This window comes from Bison bison, unplaced genomic scaffold (assembly GCF_000754665.1).
Source record: "Bison bison bison isolate TAMUID 2011002044 unplaced genomic scaffold, Bison_UMD1.0 scf7180017864481, whole genome shotgun sequence".
NCBI lineage: Eukaryota > Metazoa > Chordata > Mammalia > Artiodactyla > Bovidae > Bison > Bison bison.
The window spans coordinates 84,388-95,698 of NW_011495041.1; the positions used below are offsets into that span (position 1 = coordinate 84,388).

The window sequence follows — 11,311 nt, forward strand, 5'->3', positions numbered from 1 at the left end:
TGAAGGAGATCAGCCCTGGGATTTCTTTGGAAGGAATGATGCTGAAGCTGAAACTCCAGTACTTTGGCCACCTCATGCGAAGAGTTGACTCATTGGAAAAGACTCTGATGCTAGGAGGGATTGGGGGCAGGGGGATAAGCGGACGACAGAGGTTGAGATGGCTGGATGGCATCCCCGACTTGATGGACGTGAGTCTGAGTGAACTCCGGGAGTTGGTGATGGACAGGGAGGCCTGGCGTCCTGCAATTCATGGGGTCACAAAGAGTGAGACACGACTGAGTGACTGAACTGAACTGAACTCATGGTGCTTTTATTCCTAGTTTTTTTAAGGAATCTCCATACCATCTTCCACAGTGGCTATACCAGTTCATATTCCCACCAACAGTACAAGAGTGTTCCCTTCTCTCCACACCCTCTTCAGCATTTATTGTTTATAGACTTTTTGATGATGGCCATTCTGAGCTGTGTGGTGTGATACTTCATTGTAGTTTTGATTTGCATTTCTCTGATAATGAGCAATATTGAGCATCTTTTCATGTGTTTGTTAGCCATCTATATGCCTTCTTTGGAGAAATGTCAGTTTAGGTCTTTTTCCCACTTTTTGACTGGCTTGTTTGTTTCTCTGGTATTGAGTTGTATGAGCTGCTTATATATTTTGGAAATTAATCCTTTTTCAATTGTTTCATTTGCTATTAGTTTCTCCCATTCTGAGGGTTGTCTTTTCACCTTGCTTATAGCTTTCTTTGCTGTGAAAAGCTTTTAAGTTTAATAAGATCTCACTTGTTTACTTTTGTTTTTATTTCTATTACTCTAGGAGGTGAGTCATAGAGGATCTTCCTTTGATTTATGTCAGTGCCACTCCAGTATTCTTGCCTGGAGAATTCCAGAGGAGCCTGACAGGGCGTTGCACAGAGTCAAACATGACTGAGCTGCTAACACTGTCACCTCAGTTTAGAGACATATGAGGCTAGTCTGAATTTCTTTGTTGGGTAGGTGCACTTACCTTTTATTATTACTATTATCATCATCATCTGGGCACCCAAAGGGGGTTTTTTTTATCATCAAAGTTCAAATATAATTTACCAGCTATATCACAGTGTGTTGACTGTCCAGGACAATATTTTTCTAATCATGGATGGCTATTTAAAGTCAATGTTCAGGTCATCCTTTAATTCAAAACACTTTACCTCTGAGTCTTCTTTTGCCTCTTTTTTTCTTTCCTGTTCTTTTTCCTGGAGGTTCACCTTTACCTCTTGCTTCTTCTCCATTCGCTTTGAGATCATTTCCTCAGGCTGTCTTCCAAATCCTTGATGGATTTCTGCAATGTCATTTTCCACCTCTTGCTACTCCTAATACAACTTCTAAACAATTTCTGAAATTGTTTTGTCTTTAAGGTTTTTTTCAGTTCCACCAGTTTCATTTTCATCCTCTTTATGAGATTATATTTTTTGACACTTTGTTACTTGTCTTCGAGCACTTTCTCCAAAGGTTCATGTGTTATGCTGAGTAGCTCAGTCATGTCCAACTCTTTTGAGACCCCATGGAGTGTAGCCCGCCAGGCTTCTCTGTCTATGGGATTTTTCACCTAAGAATACTGGAATGAGTTGTTATTTCCTTCTCCAGGGCATCTTCCCAACTCAGGGATCAAACCCACATCTCCTGTGTCTTCTGCATTGCACTTGGGTTTTTTACCCACTAAGCCATAGGGAAGGATTCATATTCTCTTTCATTTCTTTGAGGCTGTAGAGAAGTATCTGTCTGAAAAGTTCAAATACTTTTCAGTTACTGAAACCAATCTTAACCAGAGAGGTGTTTCTCATCTGCCTTTTTCTCTTTTGTTCTATTTAACCCTTCCCCCTCTTCTCTGTGATCATCTCTATCCACATAGAGGTCCCACTTAGATTCCTCTTGGTTACTAACCATCCTTTAATGGGCAGACCCGTTGGACCTACTATTTGCTTAAAAACAAGGTGGAGAGCAATGGGAGGAAGGCCAGGCAACAGGCAGACCAATTTGGATATTTATCCTCAAACACCTGTTCATCAAGGGGCTTCCCTGGTGGCTCAAATGGTAAAGAAACTGCCTGCATTGCAGAAGACCCAGGTTCAACTCCTGGTCAGGAAGATTTCCTGGAGAAGAAAATGACAGCCCACTCCAACAGTCTTGCCTGGAGAATTCCGTGGACGGAGGAGCCTGGTGGGCTAGATTCCATGGGTGGCAGAATCAGACACAACTGAGCGACTAACACTCTAACTTTTTTCACCTGCTCTTCAAACACTGCTCTATACTCTGCCCCAGGGACACATGAGGGTTTAGTGCCTCCTCCACTCTGAAGCTCATGGATTAGGAGGAGGTCGCCCTGGCTAAAAGTGATGCTGAGGTCATCTACAGTCTCTCTTCTGAGTGATTCCAAGCTTATTTCTTTTCTCTGCTCAGCAGTCACAAAGCAGAATGCCTCTTTCCTTCTCTCCTCCCCTCCATCTCCCCTCCCTGTTCCTTTGGGTCAGGGGGCAGTGGCAGAACACACAGATGACACCTCTGAACAGTTTCACCTTCAGCTCTGCCTCCACAGAGATCTCATCTCCGTAGGGCTGGTCCCTGCCCCTCTTGGCCCACTCGGTGCTCTGTCCTCAAACAAAGAAGCTTAGGTTGGGCACTTCAAGGCTGTATTATTTACTTTTACAGACATCCGAACTTTACTGAAGATCTAGAGAAGCTAGTGTCTAAGTCTTTGAGTTGGTGGTCCATCCTTTTCTAATTTTACAAAAGGTGGAGGGGGATTTCCCTGGTGGTCCAGTGGCTAACACTCTGAGCTTCCAATGCAGGAGGTGCGTATTCAATCCTTGGATGGGGAACCAAGGTCCCAGGTGCTACCCAATGCAGCCAAAAAGAAATTAAAGGTGGAGATAATGCTTTAGATTTTCAGAATGCTTTTGCTGGTTTCAGGATAGGAATAGATTATAAAGTCCTCTATTTTCTCATTGTCTTACCATAAATTCCTGTAGATTGATTCTCATTGCCTTTCAGAAGTGCTCCATCCTGGAAGATTATTAAGCTGCTGGGTATTTTGAGTGCTAAGTGGCTTTGAAGATTTTGCAGTTAGGTCTTCCATTGGAGCCGTGGACTGCTTTATTTTACTCTGAAGTTTATACCCTCTACTGACATTTTAAACATTCTTTTTTTATAGGAGCTAAACAAGTGGCAACTGATCTGTGTATGTATGCATATGTGTACATACGTGTCTTTTTCTTGCCTTCCCTAAACTCCATGTGCTTCTGTGATGTTATACTAGTCAGAGCAATGATGAGAATATGTTTAATAAAGGGACTAAACCAGACACAATGACATAAATAATCTATTGGAAAATGGCTCCCAAATGTCCGGTTTGGATAATCACCAATGTGGCAGGTTTGAAGGACTGATTTGCCGTCATGAAATTTTATGTCAGAACACTGGCATTTATTAAAAAGAAAATTCATTTGGAGGATCAGCAGCATCCTCAAGGCTTAGCTTTCAGGTTGGTGCCCCTTGAACACATCAGGGAAGAGAGAAGAAAGAAGATGAATGGAGCAAGGCTGGGAATGGAGTAGGGAAGGAAAAGAAAGGCAAAGAATGACTGGAGTAACGGGGTGGCCAGTCACCCACAGGACAGCTATGCCACAGACTGTGGGAACCTAATTTGTAAATTTCTAAATGCCAAATTAGTCATGTATGGATGTGAGAGTTGGACTATAAAGCTGAGCACTGAAGAATTGATGCTTTTGAACTGTGGTGTTGAAGAAGACTCTTGAGAGTCCCATGGACTGCAAGAAGATTCAACCAGTCCATCCTAAAGGAAATCAGTCCTGAATATTCATTGAAAGGACTGATGCTGAAGCTGAAACTCCAATACTTTGGCCACCTGATTCGAAGAGCCAATTCCTTGGAAAAGACCCTGATGCTGGGAAAGATTGAAGGCGGGAGGAGAAGGGGACAACAGAGGATGAGATGGTTGGATGGCATCACTGATTTGATAAACATGAGTTTGAGTAACCTCTGGGAGTTTGTGATGGACAGGGAAGCCTAGCATCCTGCAGTCCAGTTCAGTTCAGTTCAGTCACTCCGTCATGTCCAACTCTTTGCGACCCCATGAACCTGCAGTCCATGGGGTCGCAAAGAGTCGGACACCACTGAGCGACTAAACTGAACTAAAATGTCAAATAAACGCATTATTAGAACACAAGGTCGTTGACTTGTATTTCCCTATGTCTTCTCTCCAATCTCCCTATCCTTATACCAAGGACCTAGTTCTGGACCTGGTATGATCTAAATAATAAGGATGCCCCAGAACAAGGGTTGGGCTTCTTCCTGGGGCATCTAGGGCTACTGAGGACCAAGGGCATAGCAACAGTGATAATGATACAACAGCTAACAGCGGTGAGTAACAGCCAGACTCGGGCACTTTGGAGAGCAGCCATAAATACGGAGACCAAGGGTGGGGTCATCTGCTTCTGAATTTCAGAGTCACCCCCAGAAGTTCTGCTTTTAGTAAGTCAGGGGCTGAACTGATGGGTTTACATTTCTAAAAGGGCTTCCCTGGTGCCTCAGTGGTAAAAAATCTGCCTGCATTGCAGGAGATGTGGGTTCAATCCCCAGGTCAAGAAGACTCCCTGGAGGAGGGCATGGTAACCCACTCCAGTAAACTTGCTGGGAAAATCCCATGGACAGAAGAGTCTGGTGGGCTGCAGTCCGTGAGGTCAGAAAGAGTCAGACACAACTGGAGGCCTGAGCAGGCACATTTCTAAATTAGAAGGCATAATTCTTATGCCAACAAATGTTGGAGAACCACTGGTCTAGGGAATCTTTAAACCCTAATTATACATGACCAGTGACCCTTATTTCATGTTCAGTCACCTGGGAAAACAGGCTGCATGTGGTCCAGCCGAGGAGCTGTCAGCTGCTCACCAGCTGTTAAGGGGTCTGTGTTAAGAGCCAACCTCCTCCTTTATCCCAGGGTTAGGCTTACTCTTCCCATCACCAACAATTGACTGAGTTCACATTTTTTTTTTTCAAGGTTGGCTCAGTTTTTTGGTTGTTGTTTTTGCTTTTGGACTGCACTGCTCAGCTTGCAGGATCTTAGTTCCCCACCCAAGGATTGAACCCAGGCCACCCGGGTGAAAGCGCTGAGTCCCAACCACTGGACCACCACCAGGGAATTTCTAGAGTTCACATTTTAATCCTTGTAGATTCCACACACCATCTCCAAGACTGGAGTGTGAAATACCAGCTATAATCAATGTATTCCCTCAAATTGCTTTCACAGAGCTTGTCTTTAGGCTGTGGGGGTTAAGACTGGAAAAAAGAAGCTGTGAGGATGGAGGGATGAGAACCAAGCTCTCAGATGCTTCATGAGAGCCGCCAAGTAACACCTGATAATAGCATCCACAGATCTCAGACTTGGGGCTTGGCTGCCGCAAACAGAAACGAGCTAGACTTTTAAATTCAAGAGCTGGTGTTTTAGATTGTCTTGGGAAAAAACCCACAAGTCAAAACAAAATGGAACAAAGCCCCATTCATGTATTCAGCACCCGACATAGGAGGAAGGACAAACCTTAATAATGTGGAGCTTGGGTAAGAGGTTGCAGTCAGCCAGAGTGAGCTCATTGCCATCCAGGAACTTCCGCCCAGAAATAGCAGCTTCCTCAGTGCTGTAGGCATCTATCTCATCAGGCAGGGGACTGTTCAGATAACTGTCTAGCTTCTTCAGGGCCTTTAACAGGTTCCTTTCATAAACTGAAATAGGAAGGCAGAAAACAACTAAGATGAGCCATGGAAATCCATGTCTCCTCTGTCTTTGTCATTGTTCAGCTGCTCAGTCATGTCCAGCTCTTTGCGAACCCGTGGACTGCAGCACACCAGGCTTCCCTGTCCTTCACCAACTCCCAGAGCTTGCTCAAACTCATGTCCATTGGGTTGATGATGCCATCCAATCATCTCATCCTCTGTTATCCCCTTCTCCTCCTGCCCTCCTCTCTCCAGATATCAAAAAAAAAGAGTCTGTCCCTTCCCTCCTGAGACACGGCCAGTGAATGTTAGAGACTCAGGAAGGAGACAGGTGGGTTTATGAGATCTAAATAAAAGACTCACTTCTCCTCGGAAAATAATTCTGCTCTTTAAACAACACTGCTGCTTCTAGAACTCATTCATTTATTCAAAAATCTATATGGAAAAACTTTCATGGTGGGCATCACCGACTCAATGTACATAAGTTTGGGTAAACTCCGGGAGTTGGTGATGGACAGGGAGGCCTGGCGTGCTGTGGTCCATGGGATTGCAAAGAGTCAGACGTGACTGAGCGACTGAACTGAACTGAATGGTTAAGACTCTGCTTTCCAGGTGGGATGGGAGGTGGGAGGGAGGCTCAAGAGGGAGGAGATGGGTGTATACCCATGGCTGATTCATGTTGATGTATGGCAAAAACCAACGTAATATGCTAAAGGAATTATATTCCAACTAAAAATAAATAAACTAAAAAAGACTCTGCATTTCCAATGCAGGGACAAGGAACTAAGATCCCACACACCACACCATGTGACCAAAACATTTTTTTAAAAATTAAAAATTAAAAAAAAAATCTTTATGGAAATCATATAATGAAGGAAGCATCAATAGAAGTTTCATTCACCCTGAATTCCATGGGAGAGCAAGGAATTACTGGTGGTGATGATCTTCTCCTAAAAATGTCCTTTTCTGGACAATCTCTAGAAAAGCACTCAGTCCCTGAAACCCACGTGCAGGCTCAGAGTAGGAGGTACTTTTCCCTTATTTCTATACACAGGTCCCTCCCCCCTGTGCAGTGAGTCAGAATTCCCCGAATCTTATAAGAAGCCACACCAGAGGCGGAATAGAGGTCCATGCAGAAAACAGAAAACAGGAAGATGGGAGGGACTCACTCTCATTTGCATCCTTCTTGGTGTTTTTTATAAATGCTGAGAACTTGGCAAACACGTCATTTCCAGCAGAGTTAGATTCAGGGTGTTGGGTTCCCAGCTTAGGGTACCTTGAAAAGTTCAAAGTGAGAGTATCACAGATCAGCAATGTTTGAGTTAGGAGAATAGAAAGCAGGAGGGGAAGAAATGCCTTTCTTTGAGCAGATATAAAAATGAAAACTGCTCCTTAAGTGTTTTCCTAATCTATCCATCTTCAAAGTTGGGAGCAACACCAGCCAGGAGTAAAGCACTGGATGGACTGTTCTCATCCTGGGATGGAGGGCCCCCTGGCCTTGCTGGTCTCGGTTCTCTCCCTCCTAAAATAAAGATGATGAACTAGAAGGCTCCCTTGCAGGCCCAGCCTGCTGCGATGTTGCATGTAACACACATTCCCAACGGGCCATCAAAACGGGCCACCCACGTGACATCAGCCCACTTCCTGCCATCAAACCCTAATTGCCAAATGGCAGAGTAGAGAATTCCCAGCCACCTAGACTCAGGGCTTCTAATCTCGCTGTGTTTATTGTGGCACATCACAGGTACAGCTCAGGAGGTAAGCGCCATGGCCACAGAAAACCAACACACAGCACCAAGAGCTTTAGAAGTGTCTGTGGACAGGGAAGGTTGTGATGAGGCCCACCTTGGGGGAGCCAATTTCTCCTCTAAGAACTCCTCGATCTTATTCACATCTGTCTTGACTTCGCCGTCAAAAGTCATGAAAGGTGGGTTGGTGCCGGGAGCCAAGTTCTGCAGGTCCGCAGGTTTCCTGGGCAGGGGGGAAGGGCAGTGCCAGGGTTGGGATCATTGCCAAGGCTTAACCAGGCCCCCCGACACACACACATACACACATCAGTGGAAGAGAAACCACCCTTGAGAATTTCAAAGGCAACTGGGAGTTTACAAACTGTCCTACTGGCAAGGAAAGTGTGGCCCTTTATCTGGAGACGAGGCTGAAAAGTTAACCCTCCCCAGTGTTATCAGCCAGGAGCGGGGCTCAGGCAGGCTCCAGAGAGAGTCACGGCTGACCAGTCACGGGGTGGGCAGGCTCCTCCCGGTTCCCCTCCTCCTACTCCTCCCAGGTTACATCTGACGCCATCCTGTAATGACTCTGTGGCCCACGTACTCCCGCTCCAATCCAGGGTCCTGACCCAGGGTGGATATGCCCGGGACAGGGCCCACGGGTCCTAGGAGTGTGCATGCGTGTACCCGTGTGTTTCTGTCTCTGTGTGTCTCCGTCTGTGTGTGTATGTGTGTGTGTGTGTCTGTGTATGCGCCTGTGTCTGTATGTCTCCATCTGTGCATGTGCACCTGTGTGTCTGTGTGCCTCTGTGCCTGTCTGTCTCTGTGTGTGTATGTGTGTCTGTGTGTTGTGTCTGTGTATGTGCCTATGTCTGTATGTCTCCATCTGTGTGTGTGTGTGCACGCCTGTGTGTATGTGTTTCTGTGTGCCTCTGTGCGTGTCTTTGTCTCAGTGTTTGTGTGTCTGTGTGTTTGTGTCTGTATTTGGGTCTGTGTATGTGCCTGTGTCTGTATGTCTGTGTGTATGTGTGTCTCCATCTCTGTGTGTGTGCCTGTGCCTGTGTGTCTGTATGTGTCTGCCTGGGTGTCTCTCTGTGTGCCTGTGTGTATAGGGAATTGGGGATAGTTATTTCAATACTGTAGAAATCCGGTCTTACCTTTTCAAGTCCACTGTTGTCACATTAAATATAACACCCTTTAGCCAGAGAATCATAAAGAGACGCTGAGAAAATGGGCAATTTCCAATACTCTCACCATCACAGCCAGCCTGCAAATGGAAGAGGAGATCTTCATCAGAACTAGTCTCACAATTACAAGTGCCAGACTCCACTCTGTACGCACACAAAATCATGGTGAATGTTTGTTAACAGTGATGATACTGTAAGTAGCCTTCTGAGGTCCCTTCCCCCAGCCTACAAGTGGGAGATGTGGGCGGGGAGGACACACGCACTCGCTGAGCCTTCTGCCTTCCTTCCATCTCCTCACCACTTACTTCCTGCCATTCGGGGCCTCTGAATAGCGGTTCTCAGAGGGAAAAGAGCAGCCAGAGGGAACCCCCTTTATTACTAAAGGCAAAAAAGAAAGACATACTCTTCCCCTCCCTCCATCTCTTGATCCTCTTTAGAGACACACCTCTCTTGCCAGGATGATCATTTGTGAAAAAGACCAGCAGGCTCTCTCACCAGGACACGATGCCCAGCATTCTCTACTGTTTCCATCTCTGGAATGAGGACTAGTTCCTATGAGTTCTAGAACCCCAGGACACTAAAATGTTTAGGTCCCCTCCTCCACTGGGGAGCATTTGTACTTAGATGGCAGATTGTTCACAGTTGATATGGAGGGTAGGAAAGCAGGTAGAAACAATGTCTCCCTGATAACCTGAGCGGGTCACATCCACACACAGGTACCCGGACGCAGGCACAGAACACTGAGCAGACATCCTCCCTTCTGGGGCTTACGGGAGAAAAGAAAGGCAGATGTTAGAGAAGAGAGGGGAGCCATAGACTTCATCCTCCTGGGGCAGTTCCCAATCTCTTCTTTCTCTTCCCAACAAAGTTATAGCACTAACAAAATGCTGCCGGAAAGACCAGAAGACTCAGCCAGGCTCTGATGACAGAAACGGCCATATTTAGGCCAGGAAGTCCATTTATTCCACCTGCAGTCCAAACGGAATTGAGAGGAAAGCACTGAATCTATAACCTGAATAACAGAAAGGGAGAAAGTCAACTGCTGGTTTGAGAATTGCAGAAAGGAAAAAAGATGCTTCAAGAAAATCGGGCATCTTAAATTCTTCAGAGGTGGTTCTCTGGCATGAAGTTCTTAAGTCACCTGGAGAGGCTGTTCATAACAAGCTGTTCCTACAAATGATGAGTTGATAAGAGACCCCAAACTCAGTATTAAAAAACACTTGATCCGCCTCTTCACAAAGACAAAGCCCAGATGGCCAACAAGCACGTGATAAGGTTCTTAACATCATTAGCTAACAGGGCAACGCAAGTTATAACCGTAAATAGATTCGACGACACACCTACCAGAATGGCTAAAATGAAAAGCTCAGACAATATGAAGTGTGGACAGGAAGGTAGAGCAGCGGACTCCCCATCCACTGTTGGTGAGAGTGCAAATTGGAGCAACCACTCTGGAAAACTGTTTGGCAGTTATTTACCCAAAATAAACATGCATTTATGCTATGACATAGCAATTACACTCCCAACAGAAATGAGTGTTAGGGGCACAAAAAGCACTTAAATGAATATTCCTAACAGCTTTAGTGTCATAGCCAAAACCTGGAAACAACTGAGACACCGCCAAGAGTAGAATGAATAAATAAATGGTAGTGAGAGAGTCATTTCCTAGGCAGGTTGATAAGAAGTCTAGGGGTCCCCAAGGGTCTGGAATTCTCAAGGAGTAAGAAAGGACAAACTTTCTTTTTTCCTCCACATTCCTTACGATTATGTATCCTGCCTGAGGACAGTCTCTGGATTAATCGTTCTGGCTAATCCTGTTATCTTAAAATGTAAATTATGGGAGTAGGTCTGGTCTTTACAAGGATTATATAACAATAATGTATCCTGCCTGAAGGCAGTCACTGGATTAAACCTTCTGGCTAACTCTGTTATCTTAAAATGTAAATTATGGGAGTAGGTCTGGTGAGATCTTTACAACCTCCAGACATTCTTTGGATTCACTGGAGAGTATATAACTCCATTGCTAACATTAGCAAGTGGGTACTCTTTCTACCCTTTTCTGATGTCTATGTCAGAAGGTTTCTCTAACTACTTTATACTTTAATAAAATTTTATTACACAAAAGGACCCCATACCCCAGGGGCGGCAGCCAAGAGGAGCTACCCCATGTCCGAGGTCGGGGCAGTGGCCGAGAGTGCCAAGCTGCAACGGCAGGAACGGCCGAGAGGAGCTACCCCACGCGAGAGGTCAGGGGCAGCAGCTGAGAGGGGCAATCCCACGTCCAAGGAGCAGTGGCTGTGCGGGCGCATGAGGGCCTAGAGGAGGTACTCCACGTTCAAGGTCAGGTGGGCTGGTGGTGAGGAGATACCGCTCATCCAAGGTAAGGAGCAGCAGCTGCGCTTTGCTGCAGCAGCCTTGAAGAGATACCCCACACCCAAGGTAAGAGAAACCCAAATAAGACGGTAGGTGCTGCAAGAGGGCATCAGAGGGAAGACACACTGAAACCATAATCACAGAAAACTAGTCAATCTAGTCACACTAGGACCACAACCTTGTCTAACTCAGTGAAACTAAGCCATGCCCTGTGGGGCCACCCAAGACATTAGGGTCATGGTGGAGAGGTCTGACAGAATGTGG

General features: G+C 45.7%; 1 protein-coding gene across 1 annotated transcript in view; it reads right to left on the bottom strand.

The window, feature by feature from the left end:
- The window catches only part of CLIC6 (chloride intracellular channel 6), a 57,014-nt gene that overhangs the window by 5,864 nt on the left and 39,839 nt on the right, over window positions 1–11,311 (bottom strand). Inside the window, exons 3-6 of the mRNA XM_010862329.1 lie at window positions 8,645–8,754; window positions 7,609–7,734; window positions 6,933–7,039; window positions 5,591–5,772 (exon numbers count right to left, since the gene is read on the bottom strand). Coding sequence (XP_010860631.1) covers window positions 5,591–5,772; window positions 6,933–7,039; window positions 7,609–7,734; window positions 8,645–8,754 — 525 coding nt within the window. The remainder of the gene's footprint in view (window positions 1–5,590; window positions 5,773–6,932; window positions 7,040–7,608; window positions 7,735–8,644; window positions 8,755–11,311) is intronic.